Source organism: Schistocerca nitens, chromosome 2 (assembly GCF_023898315.1).
Source record: "Schistocerca nitens isolate TAMUIC-IGC-003100 chromosome 2, iqSchNite1.1, whole genome shotgun sequence".
Taxonomy (NCBI): domain Eukaryota; kingdom Metazoa; phylum Arthropoda; class Insecta; order Orthoptera; family Acrididae; genus Schistocerca; species Schistocerca nitens.
The window spans coordinates 684,316,876-684,341,359 of NC_064615.1; the positions used below are offsets into that span (position 1 = coordinate 684,316,876).

Sequence of the window (24,484 nt, forward strand, 5' to 3'; positions counted from 1 at the left end):
GCTGGCACTGAACGCAGACACCACCCCTTTCCGTGTTTGCTCGCTTAAAACAGATCGCCCCTGCGCAGCGTTTGTCAACACGATCCCAGGCTAACCATCTACGGGAGAGGGTCCACGTCGAGCTTGCTGAGACATTTCAGGGATCAAGGTGGCTGCTGGTGGCGGAGGCGAGCTTACCTTACGAGGTGCCGTCCACTATCAACTCTGATACCAGCTGCACCGTCTAGAGAAATTTTGCCACCGAGGACGGGGCGTATCCTAATTTACATTGATGCAATTCCAGGCTTTTTGTCACCGTAATGTTCTGAACAACTGACCACCATTCAAAACTGAGGTTATTTGCGCGTACAGGAGGTGGACAGACATGTGGAAACAGCAAAACCACAGCACATTACCATGTCTAATACGATGTATGAGAACCGCTGGAGTTCCAAACAGCTTATAATAGATGAATATTTCCTGTGTTATTTTAAGGGTATCTTGCACGATTCACTCTGCAAAAGAAATGGAAATTTCAGGTAACAATGATGGAATTGGATAGCGATCACGCAACTTTTCTCCAAAGCATGCCACAAAGCTTCAATAATATTGAGATCTGCTGACGACGGTGGCCAGGGGAGATGCAACGTTTCATCCTTGTGCCCACAATACAAGTCCTGCACGACGCGAGATATGTTTACTTGTTTATTTTACACTATACTGGTCATTAAAATTGCTACACCAAGAAGAAATGCAGATGATAAACGGGTATTCATTGGACAAATATATTATACCAGAACTGACATGTGATTACATTTTCACGCAATTTGGGTGCAGAGATCCTGAGAAATCAGTACCCAGAACAACCACCTCTGGCCGTAATAACGGCCTTGATACGCCTGGCCATTGAGTCAAAAAATAGAGCTTGTATGGCGTTTACAGGTACAGCTGCCCATGCAGCTTCAACACGATACCACAGTTCATCGATAGTAGTGACTGCCGTATTGTGACGAGCCAGTTGCTCGGCCACCATTGACCAGACGTTTTCAATTAGTGAGAGATCTGGAGAATGTGCTGGCCAGGGCAGCAGTCGAACATTTTCTGTATCCAGAAAAGGCCCGTACTGGGCCTACAACATGCGGTCGTGCGTTATCTTGCTGAAATGTAGGGTTTCGCAGGGATCGAATTAAGGGTACAGCCACGGGTCGTAACACATCTGAAATGTTACGTCCACTGCTCAAAGTGCCGTCAATGCGAACAAGAGGTGACCGAGATGTGTAACCAATAGCACCTCATACCATCACGCCGGGTGATACGCCAGTACGGGGATGACGAATACACGCTTCCAATGAGCGTTCACCGCGATGTCGCCAAACACGGATACGACCATCATGATGCTGTGAACAGAACCTGGATTCATTCGAAAAAATGACGTTTTGCCGTTCGTGCACCCAGGTTCGTTGTTGAGTACACCATCGCAGGCGCTTCTGTCTGTGATGCAGCGTCAAGGGTAGCCGCAGTCATAGTCTCCGAGCTGATAGTCCATGCTGCTGCAAACGTCGTCGAACTGTTCGTGCAGATGTTGTTGTCTTGCAAACGTCCCCATCTGTTGACTCAGGGATCTAGACGTGGCTGCACGATTCGTTACAGCCATGCGGATAAGATGCCTGTCATCTCGACTGCTAGTGATACGAGGCCGTTGGGATCCAGCACGGCGTTCCGTATTACCCTCCTGAACCCACCGATTCCATATTCTGCTAATAGTCATTGGATCTCGACCAAATCGAGCAGCAATGTCGCGATACGATAAACCGTAATCGCGGTAGGCTACAATCCGACCTTTATCAAAGTCGGAAACGTGATGATACGCATTTCTCCTCCTTACATGAGGCATCATAACAACGTTTCACCAGGAAACGCCGGTCAACTGCTGTTTGTGTATGAGAAGTCGGTTGGAAACTTTCCTCATGTCAGCATGTTCTAGGTGTCGCCAACGGCGCCAACCTTGTGTGAATGCTCTGAAAAGCTAATCATTTGCATATCACAGCATCTTTTTCCTGTCGGTTAAATTTTTGCGTCTTTAGCACGTCATCTTCGTGGTGTAGCAATTTTAATGGTCAGTAGTGTATTTATTCTTATGGCTCACATGCAGTTAAAATTACAGGTATATAACATTAGTAATACTATATATAACAGGTCTCTCACACCAGAATTACTGGCATCTACCTCTTCTGCTTGCCGTAATGGTGGGCTTCTTGAACGGAGTCTATTTCGTCTTAAACTTCGTATGTCTTCCCGTATGGGAAATTCTTGGCTCACCTTTATCTTGCGGTATGCCCTAAGCAAGGCGTCCCTCCTGCGGATTGCGGGGGGATGGATGTTAGTGAGCAGAGGAAGCCAATAAATCGGTGTTGGTCGGATTGCCCCTGTTATTAACCGCATAATGTGGTTCAACTGGACGTCGATCAAGTTAGTGTGGCAGCTGCTTAGCCACACCGGGACACAATACTCAGCTGCTGAGAAGAGCAGCGCAATGGATGATGTGCGAAAGGTATCTGCTGAAGCTCCCCACATCATTCCACACAATTTTTGAATAATATTGTTACTAGTTTTTATCTTGGCAGCAGTATTTTCAAGATGTTTTCTATATGAAAGGGTAGGGTCAAGGGTGACACCAAGGTACTTGGGGTGCTTGTTATGGCAAACAGTGTTTCCGTTAAGTTTCACTCTGAGCTCCGCATAAGCTTGTTTGTTTCTCAGATGGAATGTAAATGCTTCAGTTTTACTTGTACTGGGTTTAAGTCGCCACTTGCTAAAATAGGCGCTCATGACGACTAGATATTCTGTATGAATTGTCTCCGCTCGTCCTAGGTCCTTGGTTTTACAGGCAAGAGCGATATCCTCCGCGTAGCAGAAGTTTGTAGACCTGGTATTTGGGAAGGTCGGAGATATATACGTTGAATAATAGGGAGGCTAAGATGGAGCCCTATGGTAGTCCATTACTTAATTTGTTCTCCTTGCTCACATTTTCTTCCAAGTAAACACGGGAATATCTATTGTTTATCATGGTATTGATTAAAGTTACAGTTTTTTGGCATCCAATTGTTTTTAGTAATTTGTATACCATCGCTTCTCTCCAGACTGTTATATGCCGCAGTTAGGTCTACGAACGCGACAGATGTCTTCACGTTTTCTTGGAAACCAGCCTCTATGATAGCTGTTAGGGCAAAGTACCAGGTCGCAGCAACTTCTCTGTGGCCGGAAACCCGCTTGCTCAGCTGGAATATGTTCCAGAATGAAGCCGCTAATTCTGTTATAGATGAGCCTCTCCAAGAGTTTATTAGTACAGCTCAAAAGAGGAATTGGTCTGAACCTTTGCGGGTGATCAGCTGTTTACCTGGTTTCAAGTAAAGGAGTTTTGCTATTTGGGGGGGGGGGGGGCAAAATAACAGATGATGGTCGAAGTAGAGAGGATATAAAATGTAGACTGGCAATGGCAAGGAAAGCGTTTCTGAAGAAGAGAAATTTGTTAACATCGATTATAGATTTAAGTGACAGGAAGTCGTTTCTGAAAGTATTTGTATGGAGTGTAGCCATGTATGGAAGTGAAACATGGACAACAAATAGTCTGGACAAGAAGAGAATAGCTTTCGAAATGTGGTGCTACAGAAGAATGTTGAAGATTAGGTGGGTAGATCACGTAACTAATGAGGAGGTATTGAATGGGATTGGGGAGAAGAGACGATTATGGCACAACTTGACTAGAAGAAGGGATCGGTTGGTAGGACATGTCCTGATGCATCAAGGGATCACAAATTTAGCAATGGAGGGCAGCGTGGAGAGTAAAAATCGTAGAGGGAGAGCAAGAGATCAATACACTAAGCAGATTCAGAAGGATGTAGGTTGCAGTAGGTACTGGGAGATGAAAGAGCTTGCACAGGTTAGATTAGCATGAAGAGCTGCGTCAAACCAGTCTCAGGACTGAAGACCACGACAACAACAACAATGGATATGCAATGCGTGATATTTCTCTTACGGAAATTTACTGTGTAATGTGTTGTTGAGCATATGGTGTGCTTAATCTTTACTCTAATGCAAAGAAAAATTAAACAAATTGATCTGGAAAACGAGTATGCAATGCCTATAATGAAATCAATGCCTCTGAAATTTACTCAGTCTCATTAGCACCGAATTCTATGGCCCTGTGCAGTAAACTTATAAAATTCCCTATGCAAATAAACATTGAAATAAATTTTCCTTAGCTCTTGAGTCGCAACGGATGTAATCTTGATATTCTCTTCACAACAGGCATACAAAATATTCAATCTTGGCTCAGCGAAGTGTAATGACGGCCGTAAAATAGCTTCATACAAATAATGTCCGTAGATTAGTTGATAAATGAATAACCTTGCAAATGCTGCCCGCATTAAAGCTGTTACAAACATTAATACTTTTCTCATTCTGCCACATTAATACACTCCTGGAAATGGAAAAAAGAACACATTCACACCGGTGTGTCAGACCCACCATACTTGCTCCGGACACTGCGAGAGGGCTGTACAAGCAATGATCACACGCACGGCACAGCGGACACACCAGGAACCGCGGTGTTGGCCGTCGAATGGCGCTAGCTGCGCAGCATTTGTGCACCGCCGCCGTCAGTGTCAGCCAGTTTGCCGTGGCATACGGAGCTCCATCGCAGTCTTTAACACTGGTAGCATGCCGCGACAGCGTGGACGTGAACCGTATGTGCAGTTGACGGACTTTGAGCGAGGGCGTATAGTGGGCATGCGGGAGGCCGGGTGGACGTACCGCCGAATTGCTCAACACGTGGGGCGTGAGGTCTCCACAGTACATCGATGTTATCGCCAGTGGTCGGCGGAAGGTGCACGTGCCCGTCGACCTGGGACCGGACCGCAGCGACGCACGGATGCACGCCAAGACCGTAGGATCCTACGCAGTGCCGTAGGGGACCGCATCGCCACTTCCCAGCAAATTAGGGACACTGTTGCTCCTGGGGTATCGGCGAGGACCATTCGCAACCGTCTCCATGAAGCTGGGCTACGGTCCCGCACACCGTTAGGCCGTCTTCCGCTCACGCCCCAACATCGTGCAGCCCGCCTCCAGTGGTGTCGCGACAGGCGTGAATGGAGGGACGAATGGAGACGTGTCGTCTTCAGCGATGAGAGTCGCTTCTGCCTTGGTGCCAATGATGGTCGTATGCGTGTTTGGCGCCGTGCAGGTGAGCGCCACAATCAGGACTGCATACGACCGAGGCACACAGGGCCAACACCCGGCATCATGGTGTGGGGAGCGATCTCCTACACTGGCCGTACACCACTGGTGATCGTCGAGGGGACACTGAATAGTGCACGGTACATCCAAACCGTCATCGAACCCATCGTTCTACCATTCCTAGACCGGCAAGGGAACTTGCTGTTCCAACAGGACAATGCACGTCCGCATGTATCCCGTGCCACCCAACGTGCTCTAGAAGGTGTAAGTCAACTATCCTGGCCAGCAAGATCTCCGGATCGGTCCCCCATTGAGCATGTTTGGGACTGGATGAAGCGTCGTCTCACGCGGTCTGCACGTCCAGCACGAACGCTGGTCCAACTGAGGCGCCAGGTGGAAATGGCATGGCAAGCCGTTCCACAGGACTACATCCAGCATCTCTACGATCGTCTCCATGGGAGAATAGCAGCCTGCATTGCTGCGAAATATGGATATACACTGTACTAGTGCCGACATTGTGCATGCTCTGTTGCCTGTGTCTATGTGCCTGTGGTTCTGTCAGTGTGATCATGTGATGTATCTGACCCCAGGAATGTGTCAATAAAGTTTCCCCTTCCTGGGACAATGAATTCACGGTGTTCTTATTTCAATTTCCAGGAGTGTATTTTTCTGACTCTGAATGAAAAATCATTTCTTTTAAAAAATATTCATTGTATTTAAATAAACACGATGTGGAAGAGGATGACGTACTGATAACGGGATATGCTAATACCGAATGCTTCAGTTCGAAAATTGTATTCAAAATAAAGTTCCTCCTTCACAAAATTAAATATGAAACATTTTACATTAACTTCAAAATCAGTTAACTTCTTAATTGTTCTACAATTCTCACCTACTGGCGTAATTAAAGACACTTGGATTGTTACATGACAAAAAATCTAACATCGTTTAACAAAATAGATTCCAAAATTTAACTTGTCTGTATCAGGATTACAAAACACACAAAATATTACAAATCGGGTATACCTAATCAACCTATACATTAAATCTGATGGCAAATACATTCCTACATTCAAGGGTCAGTACTGTAAAATTAGCAAAAGCCACATTGCGTTGCTGCATACTTAAAACTAAATATACAAAATTTCATCACCTTACAAAACTATATTATGCTACGTCCATAGGCCAACAGCTTAATCCTCACAGCTAGCCACTAGCTTTAAGTCTTACAGCCTACCTTTAACAGAGTGCAACGGCTACTGACTCTTCGGTCCGCGCGCCCGTACTTACAATCGATACTGCCCCTCAGGCAGCATCTTTGGTTCAATCGTGTCAAAGATACACTCTCTTCTACATGTGATAACCATTTCATGTCATTTCTCACGAAATATATTACAAAATCGTGCTCCACGTACAAGTGGACCCCTCACAACGCCGCCATCGAGGTGAACGGCGGCCCGAAATCTGCAGCGCGCCACAGACGCAGGATGGAGGAAGACGTATTATGCTGTGGGACACATTCTCCTGCGTTTGCATGGGACCTCTGGTGGTAACTGAAGACACACTGACAGCAGCGAACCACTCGCATCCGTTCATGCTTGATGTCTTCCCCGACGGCAATGTCATCTTTCAGCATTGCCCGTTTCTCGGAAACATAAACGTGCTAAGTGATTTGAGGTGCATTATAATGAACTCACGTTGATGACTCGGCAAATAATTCGCCTGATGTAAATCCTATGGAACCCATTGGGGCCGCTATCCGGAGCCATCACCGCCTACGCAAATCGGCGGCTCTTTAGTTACGCGAATTACATGACCTGTGCGTAGACATCTAATTACACATGCCTCTACAAACCTACCAAAAAACTGTCGGATCCCTGATGTGTTTCGTTGCAAAAAGGGACAAAAAAGCTATTAAGTGGTCATAATGTTTTGATTCATCGATATTCAGGGTGTTACAAAAAGGTACGGCCAAACTTTCAGGAAACATTCCTCACACACAAAGAAAGAAAAGATGTTATGTGGACATGTGTCCGGAAAAGCTTAATTTCCATGTTAGAGCTCATTTTAGTTTCGTCAGTATGTACTGTACTTCCTCGATTCACCGCCAGTTGGCCCAATTGAAGGAAGGTAATGTTGACTTCGGTGCTTGTGTTGACATGCGACTCATTGCTCTACAGTACATCAAGCACATCAGTACGTAGCATCAACAGGTTAGTGTTCATCACGAACGTGGTTTTGCAGTCAGTGCAATGTTTACAAATGCGGAGTTGGCAGATGCCCATTTGATGTATGGATTAGCACGGGGCAATAGCCGTGGCGCGGTACGTTTGTAACGAGACAGATTTCCAGAACGAAGGTGTCCCGACAGGAAGACGTTCGGAGCAATTGATCGGCGTCTTAGGGAGCACGGAACATTCCAGCCTATGACTCGCGACTGGGGAAGACCTAGAACGACGAGGACACCTGCAATAGACGAGGCAATTCTTCGTGCAGTTGACGATAACCCTAATGTCAGCGTCAGAGAAATTGCTGCTGTACAAGGTAACGTTGACCACGTCACTGTATGGAGAGTGCTACGGGAGAACCAGTTGTTTCCGTACCATGTATAGCGTGTGCAGGCACTATCAGCAGCTGATTGGCCTCCACGGGTACACTTCTGCGAATGGTTCATCCAACAATGTGTCAATCCTCATTTCAGTGCAAATGTTCTCTTTACGGATGAGGCTTCATTCCAACGTGATCAAATTATAATTTTCACAGTCAACATGCGTGGGCTGACGAGAATCCGCACGCAATTGTGCAATCGCGTCATCAACACAGATTTTCTGTGAACGTTTGGGCAGGCATTGTTGGTGATGTCTTGATTGGGCTCCATGTTCTTGCACCTACTCTCAGTGGAGCACGTTATCATGATTTCATACGGGATACTCTACCTGTGCTGCTAGAACATGTGCCTTTACAAGTACGACACAACATGTGGTTCATGTACGATGGAGCTCCTGCACATTTCAGTCGAAGTGTTCGTACGCTTCTCAACAACAGATTCGGTGACCGATGGATTGGTAGAGGCGGACCAATTCCATGGCCTCCACGCTCTCCTGACCTCAACCCTCTTGACTTTCATTTATGGGGGCATTTGAAAGCTCTTGTCAACGCAACCCCGGGACCAAATGTAGAGACTCTTCGTGCTCGTATTGTAGACGGCTGAGATACATTACGCCATTCTCCAGGGCTGCATCAGCGCATCAGGGATTCCATGCGACGGAGGGTGGATGCATGTATCCCCGCTAACGGAGGACATTTTGAACATTTCCTGTAACAAAGTGTTTGAAGTCACGCTGGTACGTTCTGTTGCTGTGTGTTTCCATTCCATGATTAATGTGATTTGAAGAGAAGTAATAAAATGAGCTCTAACATGGAAAGTAAGCGTTTCCGGACACTTGTCCACATAACATATTTTCTTTCTTTGCGTGTGAGGAATGTTTCCTGTAAGTTCGGCCGTACCTTTTTGTAACACCCTGTATATTTCTGTACAAGAGACACATTTCAATTGAAAGTCGCTTGCCCCATGTCAGCCGAAAAATACCGTTTGCAAAGTAAATAAGTCTTTTTAAAAGTAAAATTTTTAAGGCTTAGTCCGCAATTTTCCTATCACAATTAAAGTTCGATAACTACAATGAAGCGCAATAGAAGCTGGTATAGGCAAGCCTATTCAAATACAGAGATATTGTAAACATGCAGAATACGGCGCTGCGGTCGACAACGCCTATATAAGACACCAAGTGTCTGTGCATTTGCTAGATCGGTTACTGCTGCTACGGTGGCAGGTTATCAAGATTTAAGTGAGTTTAAACGTGGTGTTATAAACGGCACACGAGCGATAGGAAACAGCATCTCCGAGGTAGCGATGAAGTGAGGATTTTCCCGTACGACCACTTCACGAGTGTATCAGGAATCCGGCAAAATTATCAAATCTCTGACATCACTACGGACGAATAAAGATCCTGCAAGAACGGGACCAACGACGACTAAAGGGAATCGTTCAGTGTGACAGAAGTGCAATCCTTCCGCAAATTGCTGCAGATTTCAAAAAATGGTTCAAGTGGCTCTGAGCACTATGGGACTTAACTTCTGAGGTCATCAGTCCCCTAGACTTAGAATTACTTAAACCCAACTAACCTAAGGACATCACACACATCCATGCCCGAGGCAGGATTTGAACCTGCAACCGTAGCGGTCGCGCGGTTCCAGACTGTAGCGCCTAGAACCGATCGGCCACACTTGCCAGCTGCAGATTTCAATGCTGGCCCATCATCAACTGTAAGCCTGCGAACCATTCAACGAAACATAATCGATGTGGGCTTTCGAGCCCTTGATGACTGCACGACACAAAGCTTTACGCCTCATCCGGGCACGTCAACACCGACATTGGACTGTTGATGATGGAAACATGTTGCCTGATCGGACGAGTCTCGCTTCAAATTGTATCGAGCGGATGGACGTGTACGGGTATGGAGACAACGTCACGAATCCATGGAACCTCCATGTCAGCAGGGGACTGTTCAAGCTGGTCGAGGCTCTGTAATGGTGTGGGATGTGTGCATATCCCTGGAGTGTAATGGGATCCCTGGTACGTCTAGATACGACTCTGACAGGTAACACGTAGGTAAGCATCCTGTCTGACCACTTGCATCCATTCATGTCCATTTTGCTTTACGATGGACTTGGGCAATTCCACAGGGCAATGCGACACCCAACACGTCTAGAATCGCAACAGAGTGGCTCCAGGAACACTCTTCTGGCCACCAAACTCCCCAGACATGAACATTATTGAGCATATCAGGGATGACTTGCAACGTGCTGTTCAGAAGAGATCTCCACCCCGTCGTACTCTTTATGGACAGCCCTGCAGGATTAATGGTGTCAATTCAGTACTGCTTCAGACCTTAGTCGAGTCCATGCCACGTGGTGTTGCAGCACTTCTGCGCGCTCGCGGGGGCCCTACACGATATTAGGCAGGTGTACCAGTTTCTTTGGCTCCTCACTGTAGTTTCGGTTGCTATCTGCAACAATCTTCAGATCCGTAATACATGAAGGAAACACAGCCTAAGAAAACTATGTACAATCAAGTAGAAAACAGAAATATAGTACAACGCCGGAACAAAAATAAGGGGGAGCCAGTTCTAAATATAAAAGTGAACATTCGACAAAGCCATATAACAGTGTGGTATAAACGACATTAATTGTAGTGTCTAGGTAGCCTGCAAACTCGGATTGCAAGACAAAGAATCAAACCAGTCGTATTAATGAGTTTTATTACAAAAAGAAAATTACAATACTTAATATGTTCAAATGTGTGTCAATTCCTAAGGAACCAAACTGCTTAGATCATCGCTCCCTAGACTTACACGCTACTTAAACTAACTTATGCTAAGAAAAACATATACACTCATGCCCGAGGGAGGACTCGAGCCTCCGGCGTGAGGGGCTGCGCAGTCTGTGACAGGGAGGTCCACTCAGCGTGCGACTGGCTGACTTCTCACAGCCTTCTCTGCACAGTCGTTCCCGACTGGCGTGCCGGTGCTTGACTTTACGCGGTAACTTTAATGTATATCAGTAACGTATCACTGAAAATATAAAATGCGGTGAATAAGCATAGGAAAGCATCGACAGCTGTAATCATGAAACAACATGCTTTCGTAATTACCAAAACAATAGCAGTAAGGAGTTGAAAACGTCACCGCGAGCAAGCAAGTTTGCAGACTTGTCGAAAGCATTGTACACCAGAAATCTCAAAAACCAGTTTTTAAGATATAAAGATACTAATGGCATAAAGTTAAAATTACAAGGCAGAGGTCTGTATTACGTCCTGCACTGGTTAACATGCCGTTTGTACGAAGCACATCCTATGTAACTGGTATTAATTTATGAATAAAATCCTAGAAGCTTGTGCCTTCCTCCAGCTAATTTTGAAACTATAAGTTATAAGTACAAGAAAGGAATCTGCCTTATACAGGGTGGTCCATTGATCGTGACCTGGCCAAATACTCACGAAATAAGCGTCAAACGAAAAAACTACAAAGAACGAAACTTTCTAGCTTCAAGGGTGAAACCAGATGGCGTTATGGTTGGCTCGCTAGATGGCGCTGCCATAGGTCAAACGGATATCAACTGCGTTTTTTAAAATAGGAACCCCCATTTTTATTACATATTCGTGTATTACGTAAAGAAATATGAATGTTTTAGTTGGACCACTTTTTCGCTTTGTGGTAGATTGCGGTGTAATAGTCACAAACATATGGATCACAATTTTAGACGAACAGTTGGTAACAGATAGGTTTTGTAAATTAAAATGCAGAACGTAGGTACGTTTGAACATTTTATTTCGGTTGTTCCAATGTGATACATGTACCTTGGTGAACTTATCATTTCTGAGAATGCATGCTGTTACAGCGTGATTAACTGTAAATATCACATTAATGCAATAATTGCTCAAAATGATGTCCGTCAACCTGAATGGATTTGGCAATACATGTAACTACATTCCTCTCAACAGCGGGTAGTTCGCCTTCCGTAATGTTCGCACATGCATTGACAATGCGCTGACGCATGTTGTCAGGCGTTGCCGGTCGATCACGATAGCAAATATCTTTCAACTTCCCCACAGAAAGAAATCCGGTGACGTCAGATCCGGTGAACGTGCGGGCCATGGTATGGTGCTTCGACGACCAATCCACCTGTCATGAAATGTGCTATTCAATACCGCTTCAACCGCACGCGAGCTATGTGCCGGACATCCATCATGTTGGAAGTACATCGCCATTCTCTCATGCAGTTAAACATCTTGTAGTAACATCGGTAGAACATTACGTAGGAAATCAGCATACATTGCACCATATAGATTGCCATCGATAAAATGGGAGCCATTTATCGTTCCTCCCATAATGCCGCACCATACATTAACCCGCCAAGGTCGCTGATGTTCCACTTGTCGCAGCCATCGTGGATTTTCCGTTGCCCAATAGTGCATATTATGCTGGTTTACGTTACCGCTGTTGGTGAATGACGCTTCGTCGCTAAATAGAACGCGTGAAAAAAATCTGTCATTGTCCCGTAATTTCTCTTGTTCCCAGTGGCAGAACGGTACACGACGTTCAAAGTGGTCGCCATGCAATTCCTGGTGCATAGAAATATGGTACGGGTGCAATCGATGTTGATGTAGCATTCTCATCACCGGCGTTTTAGAGATTCCCGATTCTCGCGCAGTTTGTCTGCTACTGATCTGCGGATTAGCCGCGACAGCAGCTAAAACACCTACTTGGGCATCATCATTTGTTGCACATCGTGATTGATGTTTCACATGTGGCTGAATACTTGCTGTTCCTTAAATAACGTAACTATCCGACGAACACTCCGGACACTTGGATGATGTCGTCCAGGATACCGTGCTGTATACATACCACACGTCACTTGGGCATTTTGATCACAATAGCCATACATCAACACAATATCGACCTTTCCCGCAATTGGTAAACGGTCCATTTTAACATGGGTAATGTATCACGAAACAAATATCGTCCGCACTGGCGGAATGTTACGTGCTACCACGTACTTCTACGTTTGTGACTATTACAGCGCCATCTGTCACAAAGCGAAAAAAGTAGTCCAACTAAAACTTTCATATTTCTTTACGTACTACACGAACATGTAATAAAAAATGGGGGTTCCTATTTTAAAAAAACGCAGTTGATATCCGTTTGACCTATGACAGCGGCATGTAGCCGGCCAACCATAGCACCATCTGGTTTCCCCCTTCAAGCTGGACAAGTTTCGTTCTTTGTAGTTTTTTCATTTGACGCTTATTTCGTGAGATATTTGGCCCGGTCACTATCAATGGACCACCCTATATAGCTAACTGGAAACGTGCCATATGTAAGTGACAGAGCACATGTGAAAGTCAGTTGATAAAAACGTGAAAATAGTGCTAATGAATGTAAATAACAGAATAAAAGACAGATCATACGTGTGAGTCAAATGCCAATAAAATAGGATCTGCTTCCTACAAACCGCATGTAGACTGCCGTCTCCCCCTGATCATCTCAGGCTTCACGGAAGAATTCCATATTGTAGTGTCTGTGTTGTTCGAAGTACAAAGCAGTGTTCCTTCGGACATGCAAGGTTGACGAAATATGGAAGTTTGGGTCTGGCCGTGACACATACCTAATGGTAACGTGACCGCTCTGGGTTCGAGTCCCGATCCGGTACAAATTTTCATTGTCGTCGCTCAATTATACAGCTGATGGTTGTCCATATTCGCAACTGCGAATGCATTTCATGTAAGGTCCTGTAAGGCGACGCCCGCTTTCCTTATAAGCTCCGCCTCTTACGAACTTGAGGTCGACATTTTGCTGTAAGCTAAGCCGTGTACTTTGTGGGCGCAGACTCGCCGTTCCGGACGGCGGTGAGCAGCGCCGTGCTGACGCTGCAGGAGCGCGGCAACCTGAGCGCGCTCAAGACGCGCTGGTGGAAGGCGCCCGAGGGCAAGGAGTGCCCCTCCGACGTGGACACGGTCGACAGCGCGGAGCTGGGCATCCTCAACGTGGGCGGCGTCTTCCTCGTGCTCTTCTTCGGCACCCTGGCCGCCTTCTTCGTCGCAGTTCTCGAGCTGCTGTGGAACTGCCGCACCATCGCCGTCGAAGAGAAGGTCAGCCACTCTTCACCGATTGGCGCACTCACCTACCTCCTGACAATATTTTTGTAGTGAAAAGCTCAGCGTGATTCCAGCAATCACTGAAAGTCCAATTAGAAGAAAAAAATATGACTAGGATTAAAGTGTTGAATACTGTAGCTATACATGATTACGCATTAGAGGTAGATGCACTCGATTAAAAAAAAAAAAAATGGTTCAAATGGCTCCGAATACTATGGGACTTAACTTCTGAGGTCATCAGCCCCCTAGAACTTAGAACTACTTAAATCTAACATCTAACATAAGAACATCACACACATCCGTGTCCGAGGCAGGATTCGAACCTGTGACCGTAGCGGTCGCGCGGTTCCAGACTGTAGCACCTAGAACTGCTTGGCCACTCCGGCCGACTGCACTCGATAACTAACAGTAAGTCATTTAATGGTAAAATCTTCTGACTCATTAGCTCGCATACGCTCCTCTTCAAACTTCTTTAAAGGTCTACGTTTCGCTCCCTGCGCTGGGATATTCTTCAGAATTTCTCTGGTGTCCCTGCACGACTGATCACTGTCGAAAGACAGACTCGCCTTTACCCATAGAAGGCTGTTTTCCCTTACTTTCCTGGAGAAGTGAGTGTACTCGGTAAAATTTTTCAGGTGCTATTGCTGGTAAGTAACAGCTCTCCCTCAGTGGTAACACGGGTTCCCCTCAAATCAGCGAAATTATGCACTGCGGCATTGGCTAGCTCTTGGATAGGTGACCGTCCAGTCTTGCGAGCGCTATTGGTACGCGGGATGCACTCAGTCCTTTTGAGGCAGATCCAGAAGCTACCTGATTTCGAAGTAGCTGCTTCGGTCACAAAAGCTGACAACAGCCGGGAGAGCGGTGTGCTCACCTCACGCCCATCCAAATCCGCATCCAGTGACGCCTAAAGCATAAGGATGACACGGCGTTCGCCGGCCGGAGTGGCCGAGCGGTTCTAGGCGCTTCAGTCTGGAACCGCGCGACCGCTACGGTCGCAGGTTCGAATCCTGCCTTGGACACGGATGTGTGTGATGTTCTTATGTTAGATGTTAGGTTTAAGTAGCTCTAAGTTCTAGGGGACTGATGACCTCAGAAGTTAAGTCCCATAGTGCTCAGAGCCATTTGAACCATTTTTTGACACGGCTTTCGGTCAGCCCCGTTAGTGTCTGCCGAGACCTGTTCGGACGGCGTTTAGTTATTGGTGATACGTCATCACTGGGTAAACACTGAAAGCACATACTAAAGGACGGGAAAAATCTAAAATATTAATGTTGTCTCATCTCGGTTGTTTCCTGGTAGTTCCTCGTTCCCCGTGTCATTTGCATGTGAGCGGGTAGCCACGAAAACAGGAGCTTATGGTCGTACCTCTGTTGAAATTGTATTTATTTTTCGATATTGTAACTGCTTCTCATACTTTGAACATCACTTTATCTGTATAGCACTAGTATGTTGTCACAATCCACAGTGTGGTCAGAAACAGTCTGAAGAGCTTGTAAGGATGTTGCAGGGAAGGTTGTACTGAGAAGTAATTGTTAACAAAAAAATCCATACTTTGTGCCATTTCCGAGTTATTCAGCAATGAAATTAGCCAATTAGGTCGTTGGATGCAAATTCAAGGAGCCTGCTCTAGACAGTGTCGACAAACGTGGTCTTTCTTTGGTTCACATAGCTTCAATCTGTAACTTTCGAAAAGGTACGTTTTAACTGGTAATGAACACTTGAACAAGTAGTAACCCACGGACCCACAGCCTTTTATTACGGCAATTTAGCGCATGCAAGTGCTTCAGTTTGCCTGGGCGACGGCCTGATTGACTAACATCAATGCTAAATAATTTGGAACGGTGCAATGTATCTATTTTTTTTTTTATTCTCAGCACGGTCTCCCCTGTAACACCTTCACATGCTTTTCTGTCTTGTATAATCTGATTAGAATGTATTTCTTTTATTCCCGCCAGTGATCACAAAACTTTTGGCCCTTAGACCACCGGTTTCGGTCAGCAATGACCACCTAGAGATCTGTTTTAAAACGTGCCCTAATGAAATAAAGCCGTAGTGGCATTATATTAAGACATATTGTGAAACAGATCTGAAGATTGTCATTGTTGACCGAAACCGGTAATCTAATGATCAAAAGTTTTGTGATCACTGGCAACAATAAAAGTAATATATTCTACACTTCCTGGATTGCTATTTTAATCTGCAGCAATGCCGCAACTTTTGTAACCTCATTAGATCCTCCTCGGCGCTCCGCTGTCATTGATTTTAATATTTTCCTTAAACGTTAATGGCGATCGTGCACTTTAACTTGATCTTTTACTGCACTTAGAGTTTCCCCCCAGGTATACTTTGCCACGAACGCACGTCACTTCATACAGAGCTATTCTGACAAATGGGGACCAGCTGCAGGATCAAATGGACATATCGTCTGAAATGCATTCCAAGGAAAGTACACGCTCTTTAAGGCGGAGATAAAAAATACTTGACGGTGTAGGTTTCAACGATTGAAAGCACACATGAAAACGTGCAGGTGAATTGAAGTTGTTCTGCCTATATTAGTATTTTGGCTCCACATTCAAGACGACAGTGAGCAGGAGCACCGTCATATACACACATCAAAAAAGTTTTGCATCACCCCGGTTCCCATAACTCCTGAAGAAAGACGTTAACTGTGGATACTGTATCACAGACACAGTCCCTTTGACTCTACAGGGATGTCATAAAACTCGCCCAAAGATGTAAACAACCATGCATGAGCAGTGCCTATTAGATGGAGGGGGTCCGACAGCCGATCAGTTCCAGTCATTCCACCGTGAAGGAGCTACATAACTCATGTTGTCTGTAGTTCAACCATTCCTAGACGGTCAATACCGCGGTTCGATCGCGTCCGCATTGTTACTTTGTACAAGGAAGGGCTCTCAACAAGGGAAGTGTCCAGGTATTTCGGAGTGAACCAAAGCGATGTTGTTCGGACATGGAGGAGATACAGGAAGACAGGAACTGTCGATGACATGCCTAAGTCAGGCCGCTCAAGGGCTACTGCTGCAATGGATGACCGCTACCTGCGGATTATGGCTCGGAGGACAGCAACGCCACCATGTTGAATAATGCTTTTCGTGCAGCCACAGGACGCCATGTTACAACGCAATAGGCTGCGTGATGGGCAACTTCAGTCCCGACGTCCATGGTGAGATCCATCTTTGCAACCACGACACCATGCAGCGCGGTACAGATGGACCCAACTACATGCCGAATGGACCGCTCAGGATTGGCATCACGTTCTCTTCACTACTGAGTGTCGCATATGCCTTCAACCAGACAATCGTCGGAGACATGTTTGGAAGCAACCCGGTCAGGCTCAACGCCTTAAACACACTGTCCAGTGAGTTGGCATTGTGTGGAGCCGACGTACGCCGCCGGTGGTCATGGAAGGCGCCGTAACGGCTGTACAATACGTGAATGCCATCCCCCAACCGATAGTGAAGCTATATCGGCAGCATATTGGCGAGGAGTTCGTCATCATGGACGACAATTCGCGCCCCCATCGTGCACATCTTGTGAATGACTTCCTTCAGGATAACGACATCGCTCGACTAGAGTGGCCAGCATGTTCTCCAAACATAAACCCTATCGAACATGCCTGGGATTGATTGAAAAGGGCGGTTTATTGACGACATGACCCACAAACCACTGTGAGAGATCTACGCCGAATCACTGTTGAGGAATGGGACAATCTAGACCAACAGTGCCCTGATGAATTTGCAGGTAGTATGCGACGACGAATACAGGCATGCATCAATGCAGGAGGATGTGCTGCTGGGTATTAGAGGTACCGGTGTGTACAGCAATCTGGACCACCACCTCTGAAGGTCTCTCTTTGTTGTGGTACAATATGCAATGTGTGGTTTTCATGAGTAATAAAAAGGACGGATATGATGTTTATGTTGCTCTCTATTCCAATTTTCTGTACAGGTTCCGGGACTCTCGGAACCGAGGCAATGCAAAACTTTTTTTAATGTGTATCCACATTACCCTTTGTATCAATAAAGGCATGTCTTCCAACAATGGAGGAAAGGTCAACCACAGGAATTTCTTATATGCATCACCTGTGAAGCGATGTGGCCAGGCGATGTGGTACGATGACTTGTCCCACGAGGAGATGGCCAATAATCCTCGTCCACTCACTGAGGCTGAATGGGTGCTGATGGTTCGCTGCCACCGTACCACGGTGATCCTCCATAGCCCAGAGATGGGTGTTGTAATGATTGATGACACTGCTCCTCGAATAGGTAGGCTCATGTGTGGATAGGGTGGATGACAGATATCCCAGTACTGTGGTAGCCTGTGCAACGAACCAGTGAAAACATCGTCGCTGCGAAGGCAAGTGCGAGGGTAGGAAGGCTCCTGTTTAGGGGGAATGTTCCGTGCGGTTTTCTGGCTTACCCACATAATGGCAGGCCACCTATCCAGCATTGATACCGGAGTCACCGTCAAAGATCTTCACTTTCGAGTGGATGTACCTCCCTTTGGAAGCATTTCCAGCCATACATTCATAGAAACGTTTTTGCTCCTTATCGTCTCAGGACCGTTTTCTAAGTCCCCCCCTCCCCCCCCCCCCCCATTTTAACAAAATCATCCTATATACTCACACAGCGTCGAGGAGCTCAGGCATGTGCGTCATAGGTCGGAAGAATTCTTTTGTGTTTTTTTGACTGAAAATGTAGTACGTATACCATTCCTCCAAAGGTTCTGCTTATGTGGTCCCTTAGTCTAGTCTAGTCTTGTTTGCATTATTATTATTATTATTATTATTATTATTATTATTCCTCTTCACCTGAACGCCCTATTTATAGAAAAGTTATCATAGTCATTGGTCATTAATGTTTTCCTAAGAAACTCAAGCTCTGATCACTAGCTCTTATTGTCACTGGTGCGAGTTACGTGGAACAAGAGAATGCACACAAACTTCTTCGCGTGTTTTCCCTCGTTCCACGAAACTCGCATTTCAAGCAGCCAGGCTTTAATCGACCGGCTGTCTCCTCATTCGCCTTCATGCAGGCCAGCACTCGCCCATTGCGACCCAGAACCACATGTCCTACCATTCGGCGAAGGAAGCATGACGAAATTTAAATTCAGCCTAGTCTTAAGTTCAGCCTAGACTTAAGTTGCTTGTATAACTATGCTCGAGTGAACCACCGCGCCGGCCGGAGTGACCGAGCGGTTCTAGGCGCTACAGTCTGGAAACGCGCGACCGCTATGGTCGCAGGTTCGAATCCTGCCTCGGGCATGGATGTGTGTGATGTCCTTAGGTTAGTTAGGTTTAAGTAGTTGGGGACTGATGACCTCAGAAGTTGAGTCCCATAGTGCTCAGAGCCATTTGAACCATTTTTGAACCACCGCATTAAGAGGCCTAAATCAAAATCCCGTAAACTAGGAATGTTACCAGTACAAAAACCATAATTTCGGCTCTAGATTGACATCAGACAGCAATTAATATTTTTGTGCCACTCTGGCACCGCTAAACGCACGCAATGATTTGGTTCAAATGGCTCTGAGCACTATGCGACTTAACTTCTGAAGTTATCAGTCGCCTAGAACTTAGAACTAATTAAACCTAACTAACCTATGGACATCACAAACATCCATGCCCGAGGCAGGATTCGAACCTGCGACCGTAGCGGTCGCTCGGCTCCAGACTGTAGCGCCTAGAACCGCACGGCCACTCCGGCCGGCCGCAATGATTTATCGGGCGACCAACCAACTGAACATCTTGGTGGCAGCACCGCATTATGTGGCCTAAATAAAAATCCCATTGAAACGTTATGTTACCAGTATAAAAACAATAACTGTAGCTCTAGATTAGCATCAGACAGCAGCCACTCCGGCACCGCTAAACCGGCGACCGACCAACCGAGCAACTTGGTGGCAGCCTCTACTCGGACCGACAAACAGAACGCAGTGATCGCCGCATCGCCCTGTCCCTGCCGCTGGCTGCTTGTTGTTTACGTTAGGTTTGCTGACATCACATTGCTCGAGGTGCTGCTCAGTGCAACAAAGACACAAAAACTTGCCTTTTCCTTGGTTGTTTTAGAACTGAGAAGGTCTGTAAATGTCAGAGAAAGCTATAGGAAAAGAAATTGCTTCCTTAAACAAAGAAATTCACCCACGCTTCATTAGTGACGCTTCCCACGCCCGGGTTCCCGGGTTCGATTCCCGGCGGGGTCAGGGCTTTTCTCTGCCTCGTGATGGCTGGGTGTTGCGTGCTGTCCTTAGGTTAGTTAGGTTTAAGTAGTTCTAAGTTCTAGGGGACCTATGACCACAGCAGTTGAGTCCCATAGTGCTCAGAGCCATTTGAACCATTTGAGCCTTCATTAGTGAAGGATCTGGGATTCGACGATTTCCGAATTTTTTTTTTTTTAGAATGGATAAGAAATAGTTTTCTGGGCTGCTAAAATCGTCAAGCCGCTTTCGACGAAAACGAATACCATTAGTGTGTTGAGAAAAGCTATAAGCTTTGAGGAGAGGCTCTAACTGTGTCAATGTTCTTAGCTCCGGTACTGACAGAACTTATCAAGATCTTTAGTTCACTCCAGCTATATCTCCACAGTTATTATGTGAAATTATTCCTGAAACCGACAACGTTATTTGCCGAAGAAATAAATATCAAATAACAACAAATGGTGTTCATGTAAATATTATATATATTTACTTATATTTGTAGCATAAAAGATGTCACCTATAAGCTTAAGGGGCTCATTACAGATTGGATGTGGAAAGACTACAAATGTTCGTGGCCACACATACATTAGAAATGAAACATTTAGCAACTGTTTGAGCTGTATCAAAATTCGACACTTTGTTCTTCATAGCAGTAGCCGTGACGGTAGGTGTTCTTTTATACTTCCAGCAATGAAGCAAGAATATTTTACGAATAAGAGACTGTCGACTGTTTGTATTTTTTTTGTACTTTTATTTCCACCACCTATCGGAATTAAATTTAAAAACCGAAATACAGTGGGCGAACTTTTATTTATTTAATATATATCTTTTATTGTCTCTGTGGGCCACTTAAAAACTTTGCACATTCCTTAAAAAATTAAACAAGTGCTTCATTTTCTGGGTTTCAATTGGCGTACTCTCGGACATTGTGTCGCACAAACATCTGCAATCTTTAAACTTCTCCAGAAAGTGTATCTTCAAAATATCTTTGTTCGCATGCCTTCTTCCGCAGCAGCAATTATTATTGGTTTTTTCCGTCTTAAGCTTATTGTAACTAATTAAAGAGTATTTTACACCAGACGTATTCCGCTTTTATTTGTTAAGCATGTTCTATGGTCATTCTAGAAATTACTGATCCATAGTCAGGGGATAACTCCTAATGGGCTATGTGGTTTCGTGCGATTTTCCACTAAATGGATGAACTCTGTGTCCTGTGAAGCTCTGCCCGAGCATACCACTCAGAATTTTTGTTCATCGCGGTTAAATCATCAGCATGTATCGTAAGTTTCAAGAACTTACATTAGTATTGGGTTACTATCGTGGCATGGACTCAACAAGTCGTTAGGTATCCGCTGCATACATACTGAGCCACACCGCCTGTATAGCCGTCCACAATTGCCAAAATGTCGCCGGTGCTGGATTTTGTGCACGAACTGACCGTCTCGATTATACCCCATAAATGTTCGATGGGATTCATGTCAGGCGATCTGACTGTACAAGCCAGTCGCTAGAACTGTTTGGAATGTTCTTCAAGTCATTTGCGAACAATTGTGGCCCAGTGACACGCAGCATGTCATCCATAAAAGATCCATTGTTGTTTGGGGACATGAAGTCCATGAATAGCTCCAAATGGTCTCCCCGTAGTCGAACATAATCATTTCGAGTAAACGATAGGTTAAGTTGGACTAGAGGACCCAGCCCATTCCATGTAACCACGGCCCACACCATTATCGAGCCACCACAGTGGCTTGTTGACAACCTGGATCCATGGCGTCACATTCCAGTCCTAGCGTCAGCTCTTACCGACTGAAATCGGGGCTCGTCTGATCAGACCAGGGTTTGCGGTCGTCTAGGGTACAACCGATATGATCACGAGACCAGGAGAGGCGCTGCAGGAGACACCATGACACCATGCTGCTAGCGTCCGTCGTCTGCTGCCATAGCTCATCATTGTCAAATTCCTCTCTCTCTCTCTCTCTCTCTCTCTCTCACACACACACACACACACACACACACACACACACACACACACAGCGTTAGAACGAATACGTTCGTGTAAGGTCCACACTGATTTCTACGGTTATTTTAGACAGTTTTGCTTGTCTGTTGGCACTGACAACTCTATATAAAAGCCGCTGTTCTCGGTCATTAAGTGAACACCGTCGGCCACTGTGTTGTCGGTGGTGAGAGGATGTGCCAGAAATTTGGAATTCTGGGCCCACTCTACACACTCGTCAATCTCGGAATGTTGAATTCTCTAATGATTTGCGAAATGTAATGTCTCATGCCTCTAGCACGAACTACCATTCCACGTCCAAAGTCTGTTCATTCCCGTCGTGCGGCCACAATCAAGTAGGAAACCTTCTCACATGAGTCACCTGAGTACAAATGACAGCTTCGCCAATGCACTGCCCTTTTATACCTCCTATACGCGATACTACCGCCACCTGTATACGTGAATATCATGTTTGCCCTTTTTGATTTTTATAGATTAAAGACATTATTTCTTTACAAAGTTGTCGTGCAGTTCCTGCCTCCTGTTTACATATTCTGCAAACTATTTCTTTTTCCATCGTTGATAGCGGATGTTGCCGTCGAAAGACTATTGGTTGTTCATTAACTCCTCGCAATTTTTCGCCTTTTTTGAAACCACTTTTCCTTACGCTACATTGGCGTTATTTCCACTTCGCTTAACTTTCTAGAACTTCTTAACAGAAAGAAATTGCAATTACATTTGTTTCGCGCTCAGCAGATTGTTAATGTTTATTCGTTTGATTTTCCGTGAAGGCTGTGAGTGTTGCCAACCTCTGAATGCGTATTTTTATTTCATTTATTTGTGTGTGTGTGTGTGTGTGTGTGTGTGTGTGTGTGTGTGTGTGTGTGTGTGTGTGTGTGCGAGCGTAAGTGTAGCAGTGTGGGTGTGTAAATTAGTGAAGATTTCTTATATGCTCAGTAGAGACGTGTGTGGGAGGAGAGGGAGAGGAATAGAGTAGTGGTTCGAGTATTGGGGAATAGGGATTATAGGGAAAACAACTATGGGGACACGGATGTGGTGAATGGGTAACTGGCTTGAGGGACGGGCGTCAGTGAGTAAGTGACATATGTAAGGATGTGGTCATACGTCTATATTTAAAGCTGTATTATGGGTGTCTATTAATATCAAAGTTCCGTCCTACCCACATCCTGTCATCCTGTCATCCATATTTCAAAACCGTTTATCCTGCTCGCAGTGACAAGACAAATTTTCATTGGGCGGTTGGCAAGACAGCGGTACACTCGGCACAAATTGTTAGGAGAAGTGGCGGCGGTGAGGGGAAGAGGCCGTGGCTGGTGGCGGGATAGGAGAGGGGGGGGGGGAGGTGACTGTCGGGTGGTCACTCCCAACAAACTGGCCACCAAGGAATACCGGTGTGTCGGTAGCAGCAAGCCTACACACGTACCCTCTGTTGATCGGTCGGCCGGTAAATATTGGGTGTTTTGGGCCCATAACTAAACAACTGAACACACAACTTTACTTTCCGGAATGTAAATGTCGTGTGACTAGGGCCTCCCGTTAGGTAGACCGTTCGCCGGGTGCAAGTCTTTCGATTTGACGCAACTTCGGCGACTTGCTCGTCGATGGGGATGAAATGATGTTGATTAGGACAACACAACACCCAGTCCCTGAGTGGAGAAAATCTCCGACCCAGCCGGGAATCGAACCCGGGCCCTTAGGATTGACATTCTGTCGGGCTGATCACTCAGTTACCGGGGGCGGACATTTCCGGAATAAATTTCTGTAACTAATAGTGAGTTGTGAAAACTGCAAACAACTGACAACTGATGTAAGACTCTTACATTTTTCCAGTAAAATTACAAGCACTGAGGCTCGTAGAAATAAGCTTTCACAATCTTAAAAATAACTCTAATAGCATTGGCCTAGTAAAACTTCCAAACACGTTAGTCTAAGACGATTACAAACAGGAACCGGCTATTTCACGATCAAACTTTAAGTGTTTCTATTTAAAACAAATCCATTGCTTGGTTATGTATTGCTTCTAGTTCCATGGCAACTCTTCAGCTCCTCAGCAGCATCCTCATAAATCCGCGGAACGCAATGCTGCTTGGCGGCTCAGCTGTTCTTTGCCGTATAAATGCAAGAGATTTGTGCTGAACTTAATTAAACCATTTTTCCCACTTTTCGCCCTCCTCCCTCCAATCATAAAGCATTAAGGTTCATTATCTACCAATGTGTATATTAATACTTTAGGGGGAATAAAAAAATGTATGTAACTGTACCCCTCCAATATTATTGCAATTCAGTTCTCTTAGCACCATTTCATAATCAATTAAGAGTTC

The 24,484-nt window shown here is 45.5% G+C and overlaps 1 protein-coding gene across 1 annotated transcript in view; it reads left to right on the top strand.

Moving 5' to 3' along the window:
* LOC126236824 (glutamate receptor ionotropic, kainate 2-like) overlaps positions 1 to 24,484 on the top strand; it is a 238,785-nt gene that overhangs the window by 207,599 nt on the left and 6,702 nt on the right. Inside the window, exon 16 of the mRNA XM_049946424.1 lies at positions 13,659 to 13,921. Coding sequence (XP_049802381.1) covers positions 13,659 to 13,921 — 263 coding nt within the window. The remainder of the gene's footprint in view (positions 1 to 13,658; positions 13,922 to 24,484) is intronic.